The sequence below is a fragment of the Zootoca vivipara genome, chromosome 9 (genome assembly GCF_965207765.1).
Source record: "Zootoca vivipara chromosome 9, rZooViv2.hap1.1, whole genome shotgun sequence".
Taxonomy (NCBI): Eukaryota; Metazoa; Chordata; class Lepidosauria; order Squamata; family Lacertidae; genus Zootoca; species Zootoca vivipara.
Window position 1 is genome coordinate 40,678,931 of NC_142592.1, and position 18,171 is coordinate 40,697,101.

Consider the following 18,171-nt stretch of genomic DNA (forward strand, 5'->3'; position numbering starts at 1 on the left):
AATGAATACCTCACCTGTACACAGAGAAGTGTTGGACATTTTAACTAACTCTTCCTCTAGATATACCCTCCTCTAAATGTAAGTCAAGTTAGAATCCTGATACTTTTCTGCCTCCTCTTGCACCTTTCAGTGTTGGACTTTCTGTGGTTTAAATAATTGTCTGACAAAACTTCCTGATGTTGCGACTGGTGCACTTTTGTCATTCATTCTCAGTGTTGGAGGTAGATTCTAAGGATAAGCAAGCAAAAACTCAATTATGCTTACATTACTTTAAAATAAGCTTAACCTGACCTCAAACCTGCTGAGCAGCGTTGAATTTTCAGCATTATAAACTAGCTCTCCCCCTTTCCCCCTCTTAGCACATTCAGACCTGAACATTACATTTCATCCGTTGGTATTTTCTGGGTCACAATATGTTTATTATAAGTGAGTGCCTGTGTCATTATAAATTCAGAGCATTGAGCAGAAATTATTCTGGAATGAAAGAATAAAATGCATTTCCTAATAAAGGGAATCAATCAACAGTAGAGTTTTGAAGTTACCGGTAAAAGGCTAGCATTTCTAACCTTTCTGCTGAATTGTGTGTGTGTGTGTGTGTGTGTGTTTTCCTCACCTATTAACATTCAGTTGGTGGAGAAGTAAGCTTTTAATACCTAGCTCAGTTGGCTATACATTTTAATAGAAGAGGTTATACAAAATGAGAAAACTTCTACATGGTTAGCTCACTACTTGACAGAATTGACACATGAGCAGTTTTTAAAAATTACTAGTTTGTATACCCCTCCTTAATGTAACAAGCTTCCTTATCAAGTAGTGGTGCTGCAATAAACCATACTTGGCAAACACATCTGAAGCAGTATCTGTGTTCTAGGTTCTACATGTAGGCTTACTTTATGAGTTAGTACTGGAGTTTTTATGTAACTGAAGGGGAAACCTTTGGCTTCATGTGGGGAGAATACTCTCCTAAAACATCTTCCATGTGATAATATACTCCATGCAACAAATATAAATGGCTTCTCTTAGAGATGGGGGCTTGAGTAGCCAAACACAGCTACTTGATAACTGGTGCCAACTGCTTTTGGTTTTGCTTTTTAGGGAGATGTGTTCTACTGACGTGGCGTAACTGATTTTATCTTTTCCTCCTCTCTCAAACCGAATCTGAACACAATATTTGAATTAACTTTTTTGTAATAATCTCAGGACCTGAAAGATTGTAGCATAGTGTGTCTTAAATGATGTACTGTACCAGCCATGAATTTTGTAAATACCCCTATCCACCCTCCTTTTTGTATTTTTGTTCTTTTTTAAAGTATGTAAGGCTCCTCACCAGAACTGGTGCTTGCTTACTATCCATCTAAAACTGGAGTAGGAAAAAGGGAAAGCTGCTGTCACAATTGCCTGCCCCAGTTTTAAGTGTATATTAAGGTTTGCTCAATTTTTAAAATGCTATTTATCTGGGAAACAAATACTTTTATTCCTAGCACACTATATCATGGTTTGGACCTGAACAATAACATATTGAATAACACATATTTGTTCCAGAACCAAAATTGCTTGATGTCAGAAGCAAGCAATATTCTTCAATGGCATGCCTGCCTCTGAAGTCCAGGAATTCCCAGTTTTCACAATTCCAAACAGGGTGCAGATTTTTTTTTTTTTTTTGCAACAGACTTCCTCTAAGAATGCATCTGTAGTTAGCTAGCAGATATCTGATCTGAAGTGGGAGCCTTGTTCAACTGAGTGTAGGTGTTCCTGTTCTTACTATGGCAGGGCCTTCATGAGTGTTTTTCCCCCTTTTGTATGTGTCATGTGTCTGTGCTGTATTAAATAAAGAGGAATGTACATATAAGCCCATCTGTCTTCTGCTATTTATTTTTTCTGCTATCTATTTGAAGCCATTAAAACATGCAATATTGCTATCAAATAATGCATTTTTTAAACCCAACAAAACTTAACAGTATAGGGAGGACAATACTGATTTAGAATGAAAAAACAAAATATCAAAGCAAAAACTGATATACCTGATCCCCAGATGATCACAAAAAATATATTTACAGAAGCAAGAAAAGGGTTGTGTGTTGTCAAGACTACATGTGAAGAAAAATCCTCAGTCTAGGTCCAGTTGTCAAAAATGCTCTTTCGTGACAGTGGCATGTGAAGCAGCACCTTGACTAAGAATGCAAGAGAGCAGGTAGATTCAGCTAGAAGCTATCCTGGACCCAGGCAGGTTAGGGTTTTAAAGCTCTTGCCCATCTAGCAGTTCGAAAGCACATCAAAGTGCAAGTAGATAAATAGGGACCGCTCCGGCGGGAAGGTAAACGGCGTTTCCGTGCGCTGCTCTGCTTCACCAGAAGCAGCTTTGTCATGCTGGCCACATGACTTGGAAACTGTCTGCGGACAAACACTGGCTCCCTCGGCCTATAGAGCAAGATGAGTGCCGCAACCCCAGAGTCGGACGTGACTGGACCTGATGGTCAGGGGCCCCTTTACCTTTACCTTTACCAGTACATTGAATTGGTCCTGCAAATGGATTTGGGAGCTAATGAGGATTACAGTACACCAATATTAACTGCCAGTGCCTCTTGCAGATTTCTTTTGTATTAATTTTAATTTTGTTCCCATTGAGGCTTTTGAATACTGCACAGGCACCCTCACAATCGCACCTTGCAGTAGTCTAATCCAGATGTTACTAAGGCATACATGACTGGTCAGGTCAGACCTCAACACGGAGGATTCCAACCTAAGATGGGGAAAGACTGCTTGTAATCCAGGCATGGGATGCATTATATTGTCATGTTACTGCATTATAACGTCATGTTACCATTACTCTTTTTCCTAATTCTGTACTTGAATTGTGCAGAAGTAATTGTACACAGAAACACTGTTAGAGCTTTTTCATATACAACCAGTTCCGATAGAACTGATGAACTGGTGATATTTATTGCCCATTGTAGAGCTGCCATACACTATTTACTCAGGTGACAGGATTGTTGTGAATAATATGTAAAGCATCCCTTAATAAACTGTTGAATAGTTTTTTTAAAAAGCCTCCTTGTAGGCAAGTTTGGAAGCTGGAGGAATTATTAGCAGAACTATGCTAATGAAAAAAGGGATGCATGATATTTTGCAAGCATTTTAAAACAGTGATACATTTTACAAGGATGGTAGGTGAGCAAATAACTAGGAAAGAAAAGCAATGTGTTTTTAAAGCTCTGTTACGTTTATCTTGGAAGAAAAATGCTGTGGTGGCTTGCCTCTGAATAAACATGCAAAGGCTGTTATATGCATATTCTTTGTAAATATGTTTATGTATGAACGAAACAAACGCATAAACCATAGTGTTCAACACCCTTGCTCTTCCCGGTCTTCATTCTGCAAGAGGCGAATGGCCTTTAACTTAAATCAAATCAAATCACCCACTCCGCTTTCTGCCAGTTATGGAGACAAAGACCTCCTATAAACAAATAAGGGTTTTTGAGTGAAGAGATCAGAGTTACTTCAAACTTCAAAGCACTGCCACAAAAGAAAGCCTCTAGCCTTGCCCTACTTTTTTATTATTCTCACACTGATTCCTTTATATTTCCAGCACTCTTAATCCGCACGTGGAGGCTTCTGATATGAAAGGCAAGAGAAGGCGGGTGGGGCGGAGTTCCTTCGCAATGCAGAAAGCCCTTACTTAGCTCTATGGGCGCATTCGTGTGTCTAGAAATTTGTGGGGCAACGTCCGGCATGCAAACGTCACAGTGTTGCCGGATGAGCAACCTGCGACGTGTATGGAAGGGGTGGGATCTGTATACGAAAAATGCGATGTTAGGTACAATAACAGGATTGGAAGACTTAGAACTATGTTAGCCCCAGTGGCCTAATGGATAAGGCATTGGCCTCCTAAGCCAGGGATTGTGGGTTCGAGTCCCATCTGGGGTGAAGTTTTTTCCCACCCTTCCTCCCTCTTCAGTTTACAGTACATTTTGATGCTGTTTGAAGACTTAGGCTTCCTCTCAGCGCGGTGGTCGGAGAAAGGCACAAACTGCATTAACTAGGCTACAGTTACAGGTAGGTAGCCGTGTTGGTCTGCCGTCGAAACAAAATAAAAATGAAGAAGTGTGCATGCACACGAACGCTCATACCAATGACAAACTTAGTTGGTCTCTAAGGTGCTACTGGAAGGAATTTTTCTATTTTATTTTTATTTTGCATCAACTACAGTTATGCTAACGGTAACGTGAGCCGCACGCAGAGTAGTAATATTCCGCTCTCTCGATACTACTTATGAGTAACTTTGTCACTGTGCGTAGCTTTCGTGCGGCGTGTTCATTTTACACAGCCTTTCCACAGTAAAACTCATCATTTCACAGTCCTCGTCTTCAGCACACGGAGGCTTAGCACATTTATGGCATAAAATCTGGTGGACCCCAGCCCACTTCATAAAAGGAGGTTTACGCCACGAATGTGCTAAGCCTTTATGGCGCCTTTGACCACTTTCTGGGACCCACCAGGGCTGACCCCTATTGGGAGTCTATTTACAGGCAAGGCTGGCGGTGGAAGAGCCTGGCTGTCAGGGCACCTTTGAAAGTCGAAGTAACGCAAAGGGAAGACTTCTGTGCTGGGAGAACAAGCGGTCCTCAGGACTTGCGGAACTACAATTCCCGCCTGAGCTTTCAGACATGGGTGTAGCGGGGCGGGGGCAGCTTCCTCCCAAATCGGAGAAATAAATACAGGAAACACTTAACTGACGAACTGCATCGCAGGGATCTCGGTTCTGCCCCCTCCCCCCACATAAATCCTGGCTACGCCCATACGCTACATCGCAGTATCCGTTTTTGTCCTCGCGCCCTGCCTGTTCAGTTCCCACCCCAACGCCTCGGTCCCGAACTTAGGCATGAGGCTGCCGCGACGCCCACGCGGCTCCGAGTTCGGTTGATCTCGGCTCTGTTTGCCGTCCCTGCAGGGCGGGCGAAATGAGTTTTTCCGCGTTCACCCGTCGGCTGATCTTATTGGCTGAACTTGTAACGGGCTGCGGCGATTCATTGGCTGAGAGGAACCGAAGTGTTTGGCCAAGATGGCGGCGCTGGGTTCGCCTCTCCGTACCTTCCGCGGTCTGCTGCGCGAGCTCCGCTATGTGCAAGGCGGCCGCTCCTACCGGGAGACGGAGGCTTACCAATATCTGAAGGAAGCCTTCCGCGCCCACCGGGTACGTTGGTGAGGAGTCGGCACGCCTGTCTCTGCGTTAACAGAATGTGTGTCCCGTAATGTCGCTTATAATGTCGACCTTCTAGGTTACGGTAATGCACGCTGCGTGCGACTGCCGTAGATAACTGTAGCGTCTAGCCTCTTCATAAAATTATAGAGTGCATTTCGCGCCTCAGGGTAACCGCTGTCCTCTCCCTGCGGTTTTAAGGGTCCAGTTCAAGTTGTTGGATCCAGTACATTGCACCCAAACAGCTTTGGGCCTATACCAACCCTCTTTTTGATGTCTGTCCCCAGCTTTTATCAGCTAAGAAAATCATCTTGATATAAAGCAAATTGAGCGAATGAGACCAATAGGGGGTCCAGTGGTAAAGAAGGCTGTTTATGCACATGGTGTAGAGCAGGCATCCCCAGACTTTGGCCCTCCAGATGCTGGTGTAGAGGGAAGTGAGGGGCAGGTGGGGCTTGTCAACCTGGTAAGGGAGCCCACCTGGGAGAAGGAAAACTCTGATCCTAAACCTCAGCCACCCTGCAACTATAAACATTTGTGAGAATGGCTTTGGGAGTAAACCCTGAGGAAAAATCAGTACCAACCGCCTTGTGGGACATCTTCAGGAGAAGAAAAGGCTAAGAAGTAAACCCTACCCACACCAATCCAGAGTGGAGTCCCTAAGATGGCTGGATGGTGCCTTGTATGCCTTCTTCTGGCAACTGCTGTAGCCAAGCTGGTGCCAAACGTATTGCTCTGCTTTCATTTGGACTACTGTACATCAGTGAGGCCGAGAGGGGGGTCTTGTCTGGTCAGCGCAGGACTTCCATACACATTGCTCAGGCTTGCGCCCCGGGAAGGTCACTTTGGTGCTACTAACATAGTGGTACCCCTGGAGGCACACTCCAATGTCTGTCTCTAAAGCAGAGGTTTTTAACCTTTTTGAGTCCACGGCTCCCTTGACCAACTACAGGAATGGCACCCCTGTGGGGCTCCGGAGCCCAGTTATGTCGCCCCTTGCCTGCAGAGTGGCAGCCTCTCACGCTTTTTTGAACACCCTCCCTTGTGGAGTGTTTTCTCAGCCTCCTGTCCTCTCCCCTCTCCTTGGGAGTCCTCTGGGCAGCCATAGCTGCCACCCCTGGTCTCTGAGATGCTCCCCCTCGCTCCAAAGAGGTACCTCCTCAAACTGCCCCACAGGGGCCTGGGACTTGTCTGTTCATTCCCAACAGCAAGGGCTGGAGGACTGGCTGGGCTCCCTCAACTGCTTGCTTGCTTGCTTACTCCAAGGCCACATCAGCTCCTGGCAACCAGCACTCCCTGGCCAGCCCAAGGCACCATTCGCCTGTGGAGCTTGTAGCCAGGGCTGCAACAAACTGTGCAAGCTTTTGGGAGGCAGAGACGCAAGAGTGCATCGGAGGAGGGAGAGAAGAAAAGAGAGACAGAGGTCAGTCTTGCCCGTGACACCCCTGAACACCATTCAAGGCACCCCAGGATGCCACGGCACACTGGTTGAAAACTACTGCTCTAGAGATAGAGAGATGTCAACAATTGTCTATGACTAAGTGTATTAACGACAATTTCTGAACTTCCTTTAAAAGCAACTCCATATAGATTACTGTTAAATGCAGTAACATCTGGAGGTTACTAGAGACATGTTAGGCCATCTCTGTCTAAGTAGGGTCACAGCTGGCATTCTAGTCTAAACTGATATGATTGTTTAGCTTGGCCATAATAATCTGATCAAATTAAAACGTATCTAGATTTAGCAAATTTCACAGCTTGAGGGGATTCTGACGCATAGATGTATTTTTATGAGATTCTTATGTTCACCTACCTCTCTGTCTGCAGGTAACCAGTGAAAAATTATGCAGGGCCCAGCATGACCTACATTTCCAGGCTGCCACCTATCTCTGTCTTCTGCGTAGTGTCCGAGAACACTTAGCATTGCATAAGGAATATCATAGCAAAGGAGAGCGGTCAACAGAGGAAGCAGCTGGTCTTGTAGGCCTTAAACTGCCACAACAGCCTGGAGGGAAAGGATGGGAGCCGTGAATATAACAAGATTTGTTCTTACTTCATGAGAATGCTGTATTGAGTTTTATTTTTAAAGACACATTTGTTCAAATAAAAATACGTATGAAATATAGGACTCTTAACCAGAAATTTGCAGTGCCCTTAAATGTGTTAAAGTACAGTCAAACAACTCTTCTGATACATATACAGTGGTACCTTGGGTTACAGGCGCTTCAGGTTACAAACTCCGCTAACCCAGAAATAGTACCTCGGGTTAAGAACTTTACTTCAGGGTGAGAACAGAAGTTGCGCGGCCACGGTAGCGGGAGGCCCTATTAGCTAAAGTGGTACCTCAGGTTAAGAACAGTTTCAGGTTAAGAACGGACCTCCAGAATGAATTAAGTTCTTAACCCGAGGTACCACTGTATTTGGTTGCTTATTCCATCTTCCCTTTCAGCCTGCCTGCACTGCCATACAAAGTGTTAACTATACAGACTGCACAGTGCGTATGATGAAGACTCAGCTGTTTTCCCAACCAGGATTTTCTCTGATCTGTTGAGTTAAGAAATACTAATTTGGGGTGCAATCCTGTTCACACTTCCCTGGGAGTAAGCCCCAGTGAACACAGAACTTACTTCAAAGTAAACATGCATTGTAAAAGTGCAGTCAAAGCTACCTTGGAAATTGGTAATTTAATTGGTAATTGCTAGTTGCAACCACCTTGCAACTAGCCAATTCAAAACCAGCAGTTAAAAATTAACATCAAAAATGTGGTAAAGCACAGTTATAAAAACTACAAACTTACTATTGCTTACTTTTAGAAAGCCTATGTAAGTACGGTAAATTGTATCTGCTAAAAAGATGGCCATTAGTGCCAGGTGGGCCTCCCTAGAGAGGACATTTCATAGATAAGGTGCCATGCCCAACTGGACCCTTTTTTCTGTCACTACTTGCCAATCCTTCTAAGATGGAGGGGCACAGCAAAGGGGTACTGAAAATAGCTGCAAGGTTCAAGCAGTCTTGTGTGATAGAATACTGTTTTTCAGGTATCAGGTTCCCTAGCTGCATATATCTTTATAGGTAATCACCAGCACTTTGAATTGTACCTGGAAATGAACCAGCAGCCAGGCTAGCTATTTAAAAACTGGTGAAGTTTGAAGCATATGGTTGCTTCACTTAATAATCTGGCAGAAACATTTTGTAGTAATTGAACATGTCTAGGAAGTCTTCAAAGCACTGCCGCAGTCTGAAGATTGCTTAGACGGTTATTCATGAGCTACTGATCTCTGTCCAGGAGACACTACTGGAAGGTACTGCATACCATGAGGATCATTTTAGCATCCAGTATCCTGGATTTAGTAGAACCCCTAGCTATGAAGCTAATCATACAAACAACACTGTTCAGTACCGTTCTGTAACTGGCCTGCTCCTTCCATGATCAAAAAAGCTACCTTCTAACAGTACATCTGACTTGTCTGGATTGATCTTTGGTTTAATGGCCTTACACATCCGTTACAGTTTGCAAACACTGATTCAGCACTCCATTATTTAACCTTAATGTAACAAAAAAGAGAACTTAGGTGATTACAACTGGAATCTCCAGCTGAACTGATTTGATTGTACATGTTAAGAAATGATTTTTAAAAAGACTTTCCCAGCAATGCTGTATTGTTTGATGTTGCATTTCCCCTCATTTATTACATTGTTATGTTTCATTTCACATTTTTGTAAGTTGCTCTCTGAAAGTATCCTAAAATGTAGGTATAAATATATTAAATAAATAAACATAAATGTATAGGAAACTAGATGGACCCTAAAGTATAAATACAATAATGTCTTCCAGGACCACCTTCTGGAATTGGCTGTCTAGGTCAGGACTGAAACCACTAAAATACAGTCCTAACCCATACAACCTATTCAGAAGATACAGTCAATGATATCAAAAGCTTTCTAGAGATGCTGAACAGGTTAGGCCACAATGCATTTCTCTCTCCTGGTATAGCCCATCCACCTGGGCAACCAAATGTGTTTTTGTATTGAAGCTTAATTGAAATACAGTGGTACCTTGGTTCTTGAACACAATCCATTCCAGGAGTCTGTTCGACTCCCGAAACTGTTCAAAAACCAAGGTGCTGCTTCCGATTGGCTTTAGGAGCTTCCTGTGCTCAATTGGAAGCTGCACCAGATGTTTGGCTTCCGAAAAACATTAGCAGCGTTTGTGGTGTTTCAGAGCTGATTTGTTCGGCAACTAAGCTGTTTGGGAACCAAGGTACCACTGTAGATCCAGAAGGGTGAATGGGTTTGTATGGCAATCACTCAAGGGCCATGCATTGTTTTCATTTGGGGGGGTATGTCAAAAGAAGAAGTCTTTAGAGGTCTCACAACTGCCTCTTTCAACACTACTAATACTGTAGTCAAGGTACATAACGTGCAAGAAGGCAATTGGCTACATTCTGCCAAACACCTTGCCCATCCCCAGGCTGCAGCAAAGTGAAATTCATCCATCAAAGTTAAGAATGGATGGTTCATTTGAATATATCCATAAATTGAAAATAGGAGCTGATCTACGTATATACTAAAAAGGTAAAGGGACCCCTGACCATTAGGTCCAGTTTGTTGTTGTTTAGTCGTTTAGTCGTGTCCGACTCTTCATGACCCCATGGACCATAGCACGCCAGGCACTCCTGTCTTCCACTGCCTCCCGCAGTTTGGTCAAACTCATGTTCGTAGCTTCGAGAACACTGTCCAACCATCCCGTCCTGTCATCCCCTTCTCCTTGTGTCCTCAATCTTTCCCAATATCAGGGTCTTTTCCAGGGAGTCTTCTCTTATCATGAGGTGGCCAAAGTATTGGAGCCTCAGCTTCACGATCTGTCCAGTTAGATGCACCCATATATTGAACTGCACAACTAGTACCATGTAATATGCAACTGGTGACGAATCTAAACTTATTATTTATTTTTATTCCATCCATCTATCAAGAAGCTTAGAGTGGCCTACAGTTTCAGACCATAGGCCTGTGAAGGATATGCTCAAAGACAGTAACAGGCGCAGGGTTAGTGGGAATTTAAAACTGGGACTTCTTGGTTTATGTCAGGTTCATGTACACCCTCTAGCCACCCTATTCAAAAACGAGGAAGCTATTCTCACCTCAAAACTGTGGACAGTTTAAATAGTTTTGAAGTTTCAAGAGGTGGAGAGGAAAGTGAGCTTCCTCCAAGGCTGTGGCGAAAGGAGTAGTTTTCTCTTTAAGAACATCTGCTAGGCCGCTGACGCTCGTCTGATTCAAAGGACAAAACGTCACAGAAAGAGGGTACGGGTGTCTCCTCCAATCAGCTCAAGCGGCGACCCGAAGGCAAGACGGCAGGAGGCGAGAACGCCTGACGTCGCAGGCTCGTCGAGCGCTTGGTTTAGCCAATCAGAGCGATACAAATAGTCGGGGAAGGCGGGAGCGCGCGCGCGCGCAAGGATGTCCGTTACTGCCAGGCTGCGCGCGCGCGCCTAGCGAGGCAGGCGAGAAAGGGGTGAGCGCGCGGGGGGGACTGTCGGCCCTCAGATACCGACGAGCACGAGGCGGTTACCCGCTTCCCTTTTCCGTAAGAACGGAAGCCAAAAGGCGACGCTTCGGCTGCGGCGCCGCCTTCGAAGGAGAAGAGCGTGTGAGAGACGGTGCGCTTGAGCTCGCCCCTGGAAGAAGCGACCGCGGCGTCGGCTTCGACATCTTCTAGGCCGCTGTGGGCGGGGCTTATTCGGACTCGGCCGGCCCTGCCGGGTCCCGCGCGCTTTCAGGATGTCGGCACAGGCCCAAATGCGCGCGATGCTGGACCAGCTTATGGGCACCTCCCGGGACGGTAAGAATGATTGCCTGCTTGTCAGGCTCGGAGAGGGCGGGGGCGCGTCCCCCTCGGTCGCGGGGAAAGAGAGCAGAAGGAGCAGGAAAGGCCTACTGCGATGATTGGCAGGTCCTGCGCCGTGGATCCTTTTTCCTCCCATTCATGGGCGGGGCTTAAGGCAGGGTTTGAGGCCCCCGCTCTGGTGCCGCCACTACGATTTGTAAGAGGGACGTGTGTACAGTATGCCGATGCGGGTGTGCAGGGAGCGGGAGAGGGATGCATCCTACTGCGAAGAAGGGCGCCTCTTTGGTCTGCAACGCACGCAGGGGCAACGTTGGCAGTGAAGTACTCAAAAGGATATGGGCTGGACTAGTTAATTATTAAATTCCCCGTTCCACTCTTCATTTTGGCTCATCAGTGAAACAGCAGTTCACCTTATTCTGACCGGGGTAGGGGGAGCATCAGGTCATTTCGGGCACTGTAACTGTCATATATGTTTTGCCTACTGGAGATCTGACCCAAACCAGCATTTCAAGTCAATCCTATATAACTAACATTGCAGAGAAGCATTTTTAATAGAAATTTTAGGCATTGTCTAGATCTGTTAAAAATTCTGCATTTATGTATTTTATTATATATCTTATTTATATCCCACCTTTCCTCCCAAGGAGCTTGAAGTACCATACATGGTTACCATCCCTCTTTGCATTTTATTCACACAACAGCCCTGCTGTGGCTAGCTCAAGGTAACCAAGTGAGCATTGTGGCTGAGTGAGGATTTGAAGCCTGGTCTCTCAGGTCCTAGTCCAACTCTATCCACAACACCACACAGGCTCTCGTTGGGAATTTGTTTGTTTCTAGCTTTTTCCTTTTAATTTCACTTTGAAAATCAATGGTACCTGAAATAAAACACCTTAGAAGTACATTCTTTGAAAAGGGGCTGTTTTGACCAAATATCTCATTAGTAAAGGCAGCAGCAGCAGTAAGCAAATATTCTAGTGGCCTGTTCATAGATTTGAATAGAATTCAAAGCATTCAGCCATTAGTGAGCTAATATTAGTCCTTACTGAAAAAGCTATTATAGGCACTCAATAGGTTATTGAGGAAGGAAAAATGTTGAGCAGTGAATGTACAGTGGTACCTCTACTTACGAATAATTCTACTTACGAATGTTTCTACTTACGAATGGAGCTCCGTCTGCCATCTTGGATGCAGTTTAGATAGGATTTTTTCTACTTACGAATTTTTAGATAGGGTTGCTTCTACTTACGATTTTTTTCTCCCAATGCATTCCTATGGGATTCGACTTACAATTTTTTTCGACTTACAAATGTGCATTCGGAACGCATTAAATTCGTAAGTAGAGGTACCACTGTATTGCTATATTAAAAGTAGATATTGACACATATTCAGTCCTTTAAAGAAACTCAAATACGGTAAAGTGATTCAACAACTTGCATAGGCAGCTTGCTCGGTCTACTATGATTCTATGAGTCTTTCTTACTGTTTCATCTAAATCAGCTTCCCTTTGGTTAATTTCCTTGCGGGGAAATGACGACAAGCTTCTCCTGGCATCCTTTAAAAGTATGTCCATATGACCCCCTGTCCACTTGAGTATCACTGGAATAGCATCACATTACAATACACCCCACCAGATATGGACAAGGTGGGAATGCTTTCCTGAGAAGTTAGATTGTCCTGCAAGATATTGTGAGAGCATTCCTACTAGTTTCAGAGCTGGCACACCAAGCAAGTCTTGGGAAAGAAGCAAGGCTGAGAGCTTTATTTATTTTTCAAATTTGTATTTTTATAGTTTGGTTGTTTTTCCTATGCTTTTTAAAATTTTGTTTGTTTAATGAAAAGCTGAGCTGTAAGCATTGTACAACTTAAGAACAATAATACTGTACAACAGAAAACCAGAAAAAAATATAAAACCAAAAATTCAGGAAATTCACTCAAATAAAATACAGGGTCTGAGATCATGGGCCAGGAAATGCCTGGGCAAAGACATATGTTTTAACAAGTCGCCTGAAGCAATTGATTGTTGCTTCATGTATGGCAGAAGGCAGGTCATCCCATTGTACACGGACAATAACAATGTCACCAAACTGTGGACTTGGAGTTGGGATGCTAAGTGTGGAAGTGAATATTTGTGCTCTACACAAAAGTTCAGAGGTGGTTTCTTTTAGACAAAAATTAATTAAGTTGTTACGCTGTTGCTAGATCAGGTGAGAGAACTTTTTCATTTAAAACCTATGTGTTTTACTTTTTGTCTCTTTCAGAGCAGGGGATTTGTTCTTGGTCAACTTTCACACATGCTGGCAGTGTGTTTTTATGCAGAAACTTTTTAAGGGCAATAGATGCTGTTGAAGAGCTCTTACCATCAAAAAGTTCTTCCCAATGCTTAGTCAGAATCTCCTTTCTTGTAGCTTGAATCCATTGGCTTGGGTCCTAGCCTCCAAAGCAGGAGAAAACAATCTTGCTCCCTCTTCCATGTGACGGCCCTTTAGATATTTGAAGATGACTCTTATATCTCCTCTGTCAACTCTTTACCAGGCTAAACATACCCAACTGCTTCAACAGTTCCTCATAACGCTTAGTTTCCCTGCTCTGCACGCGTTGCAGCTTGTCAGTGTCCTTAAATTGTGGTGCCCAGAACTGGACACAGTACTCCAGATGTGGTCTGATTAAGGCAGAACAGAGCAGTACTATGACTTCATTTGATTGGGACACTAGATTTCGGTTGATGCACCCTAGAATAGCATTAGCTTTTTCGCTGTTGCATCACATAGTTGACTCATGTTAACCCCTAGATCCTTTTCACAGATGTTACTGGCAAGCCAGTTGTCCCCTATATTATTTTGGTGCTGCTGGCTCTTCCTGCCTAAGTGTAGAACCTTACATTTGTCCCTATTGAAATTCCTTTTGTTCATTTTGACCCAGTTCTCCTACCTGTTATGGCCTTTTAAAAATCCTGATTCTGTCTTAGGCGGCATTAGCTACTCCTCCCAGTTTGATGTCATTTGCAAATTTTATGAGCCTCCCCTCAATTAGTTAATTAAATTTATTCAAGTCATTTATAAAGATGTACTGTACAACAACGGGCCCAGGATAGAACCCTGCAGCACCCCACTTGTCACTCTTTTCCAGCATGTCTAGGTACTCTTCATGAGCACTCTTTGGGTTCAGTCAACCCATTACAAATTCACCTAACAGTTACTTCATCCAGCCCACATTTTACCAGCTTCTCTGCAAGAATATCATGGGGTGCTTTGGCAAAAGCCTTACTGAAATCAAGATAACACTATGTCCACAGCATTCTCCTGATCCGCCAAGCTTGTAACACCATCAAGAAAGAAAATGAGCCTTGTCTGGTATGACTTGTTTTTGAGAAACCCATGCTGGGTCTTAGTAATCATAGCATCCTTTTCTAAGTGGTCACAGCCTGACTGTTTAATTGTCTGTTCCAGAACCTTTCCTAGTATTGTTGTCAAACTCACTGGTCATTAGTTACCTGGGTCTTCTTTTTTCTCCTTTTTAAGATGGGTACAATATTTGTCCACCTCCAGTCTTCAGGGACCTCACCTGCTCTCAAAAAGTTCACAAAGATTATAGATAGAGGCTCTGAGATTACACCCACAAGCTCCTTTTGTACCCTTGGGTGCAGTTCACCAGGTCCTGGAGATTTGAATTCATTTAAAGTATCTAGATGTTCCTTTACCACTTTTTTCGTTTCTTGGGCTGCAGCTTCCTTACATCATTAATTCTGGTATCACCAGGTTGGGCATTGCTTTCCTCTTGGGTGATGACAGGCAAAGTAGATGTTGAACAGTTCTGCCTTTTCTTTGTCTTCGAACACAGCCAAAGAAACATTATTATTATTATTATTAATAATAATAATCTTTCTTGCAAGCCTGAGCTCATTCTGAGCTTTGGCCCTCTGACCTTTTCATTATACATTTTCAGAAGGAAAAATTGGCCCATTAAATGCAGAATGAAATTTTGAATGGTGGCTATCAGGGTAAAACTCTTGGTGAACTGCTTAATTGCCATTCTGCATACAGTCATACCTCGGTTTAAGTAAGCCTCGGTTTGAGTATTTTAAGTACTCCGCAGACCTGCCTGGAACGGATTAATCCACTTTCCATTACTTTCAATGGGAAAGTTCGCTTCAGGTTAAGTTTGGACTTCCGGAACCAATTACACTCATACCTCGGATTAAGTACGCTTCAGGTTGAGTACTCCGCGGACCCGTCTGGAACAGATTAATCCACTTTCCATTACTTTCAATGGGAAAGTTTGCTTCAGGTTAAGTACGCTTCAGGTTAAGTACAGACTTCCGGAACCAATTGTGTTTGTAAACCGAGGTACCACTGTATTTGCTGCATAGCATTTTGAAGTTGCTTTGTAAAGCTACTTTTTAAAGTTAACCTGTATAATTGTCTCCTCCTATGGAGATGCTTATAACACCGTATCTACAGAATCCCAATAGTTACAATGCAGTACAGTAATATCTCCACAAACATCTGGCTTGTCTAGCGTCCATTCCGGCAAACGTCAACAGCAAACCCGGAAGTACCGGAACGGGTTACTTCTGGGTTTGCCACTCGTGCATGTGCAGAAGCGCAAACTGCTCCGCGCGTGTGCCCAGACGTGGCACTTTGGCCTGCGTCCTTTCGGCTAGCGGCTGGGGCTCCGGAACGGATCCCAGTCGCAAAACAAGGTACAGTGGAACCTCGGTTTATGAATTTTCGGTTTATGAACGCCGCGGACCCATCTGGAACGGATTAATTCATTTTCCATTACTTTCAATGGGAAAGTTCGCTTCAGTTTATGAACGCTTCAGTTTATGAACAGACTTCCGGAACCAATTACACCCATGCTTCAGTTTATGAACGCTTCAGTTTAAGTACCCCACGGACCGTCTGGAACAGATTAATCCACTTTCCATTACTTTCAATGGGAAAGTTTGCTTCAGTTTATGAACACTTCAGTTTATGAACAGACTTCCGGAACCAATTGTGTTCATAAACCGAGGTACCACTGTACGACTATACTGATTAAGCTTGTTCGTGAACTCTGAACTGTCTGCTTATTGCATTGTTTTATGTTTGTTTTATCAACTTGTAACTGATTAGCATCTCTGAACTATATGGGATCCCTTAAATGGAAGGGATTACACCAGGCATCCCCAAACTTCGGCCCTCCAGATGTTTTGGACTACAATTCCCATCTTCCCCGACCACTGGTCCTGTTAGCTAGGGATCATGGGAGTTGTAGGCCAAAACATCTGGTGGGCCACAGTTTGGGGATGCCTGGATTACACTAATATTAGTATTGTATTTCTAGAAATACAATCCACAATTATTTTTTAATCATCTCAACTTTTTGATAATTACTATTTTCAGACTGACCAATAACTTTTCATCCTCCATTCCTAATTGTGGATATCCTCTTAAGTTCATACTTGTTCAGATATTGAATATCCATAATAATACTGAATACTTTAAAATGTAATCTGAAGAAGAAAATACAAAAGGCATATTGAAAATGACTGTGTAACTTAGATATATTTACTATGGCGTAACCTGATTTAATACTTACTTTGGTTATACTTAGAGTTGTAGTGAAAATGAAATCTGGTTTTTGCTTTTGGTATATGATGGTCCCCACTGAGTTAAGATCTGGTGGATTATGAATAATTTAATTTTTAGAGGGAGCTGATTTTTAATATCCACGAAAGGTGTAATTTGTATATGTAACAGTTGTCCTCACAGGCTTTTCCTAAATGAGATGTCATGTAATTGCTTCCATTTCTACCAAGTAGTATATGGAAATATGGTTTGGGCCAGAGACCTTGGGAAAAAAGGAAGCTGCTGTTTCTAAAGATGAACTCAGGGTTTTGTGATCACATACATTCATTGCTACAATTGCAAGAATAAACCTCTTCATGAGAACGTTGTATATTAGATCATTCCTTTTCACTCTAAAATTACTAGGGATGCTGGAGTACAGCAATCAGATTTTATCTAAAATTGTATTTTAAATAGCTGTTCAAAATTTGGCAAGTCTGCCATTAATGAGTTTACTCATATGTAATGATTTGCATTTTGATACAAGTTTCAGTAAAGGGAAAAACTAGACTTTCTCATGGAAACAGTTATATTTACAAGCAAGTCTGGGGAAAATATTTCCAAGTCTAGGCATCAGAATCAGTGTTTTTGAGCCAATATCATATTATTTGCTTTCTGGGCAGTCTGGAGGAAAGAGGAAGAAATAAACAAAACATAGACACCTAGGAGTTAAAATATTTTTCCAGTCATAGTTTATAGAAGGCTATTTTTCACTAAACTCCCCTGAATAACAGGCTGACACATTGCTACTAGGCACAAAATAATTTAAGTTTCCCACCATTCTTTACATTCAACATGTATTTCTAGATGCTGTAATGAAAATGCTGGCAGAGTTTATTATATACAAACTGAACAATCTGGCCCCTTGTTTTATTTATAAAGGTTCAATGTATCTATGCCTGCCTACTTCATTCTGCAAGGGAGTGTCAGAAAGGCCCCGCATTCGCCGAGCCGTGAGTTATTGCTAACTTTTCAGATGTGTTAATTAATGTGGAACAACGACTTGTGTCTTAAAAAGAGAAAGAGGGGAAAACATATCAGTTCCTCAAATATTCTGCAGTAGCAGGCATGACTTAAAGACAGCTCTAAATTTTCATTAGTATAAAATTGTTAAATTTATAGACTTAGCTTCTGAAAACCTATTGTTGAACTACTTTGAAGCCATTCTAGTTTGTGAATTACTAATCTAATTATCCTCTTGATTTCTGAAACATGTTTAAGTGGAATAGAGCCCATCTGAAAATGCTACATTTGAGTTCTGCATAGGGCAGATAGCTAAAACTGGAATAACATAATGGAATTATTAAGTCTCGGATTTTGAGTGTAGAACCACTGCATAGATGCATTTAAAGTTACCTATTTCAAGTTGATTGAAGTAGGATAGTGATTAAATTTATAATAGCAAGCTTCTCTATCCTCTGAGGTGAATGAGGTTGGAATGAAGTTGCAAACGTACCATTTTCCCAGCAGTTCTCCTCTGCTTCAGTAATTCACCAGTAGGTTTTCATCATACATAA

General features: G+C 42.9%; 1 protein-coding gene and 1 non-coding gene across 5 annotated transcripts in view; both read left to right on the forward strand.

Moving 5' to 3' along the window:
- Positions 1 to 3,851: 3,851 nt before the first annotated feature.
- TRNAR-CCU (transfer RNA arginine (anticodon CCU)) lies at positions 3,852 to 3,924 on the forward strand. Its single transcript has one exon. It is a non-coding gene; the product is annotated as a tRNA-Arg (tRNA).
- Positions 3,925 to 5,052: 1,128 nt separating this feature from the next.
- LOC118090976 (putative RNA-binding protein Luc7-like 2) overlaps positions 5,053 to 18,171 on the forward strand; it is a 30,242-nt gene continuing 17,123 nt past the window's right edge. For 2 of the 4 annotated variants that reach the window (XM_035127456.3, XM_035127454.3), the window contains exons 1-2: positions 10,646 to 11,039; positions 17,537 to 17,607. Coding sequence is in view for 3 of the 4 variants with exons in the window: in XM_035127454.3 (XP_034983345.1) it covers positions 17,550 to 17,607 (58 nt within the window). In the remaining variant the exon portion in view is untranslated. Of the gene's footprint in view, positions 5,192 to 7,024; positions 7,173 to 10,645; positions 11,040 to 17,536; positions 17,608 to 18,171 lie in introns of those variants that run through there. The other 2 variants (XM_088652061.1, XM_035127453.3) reach the window with 2 other exon arrangements.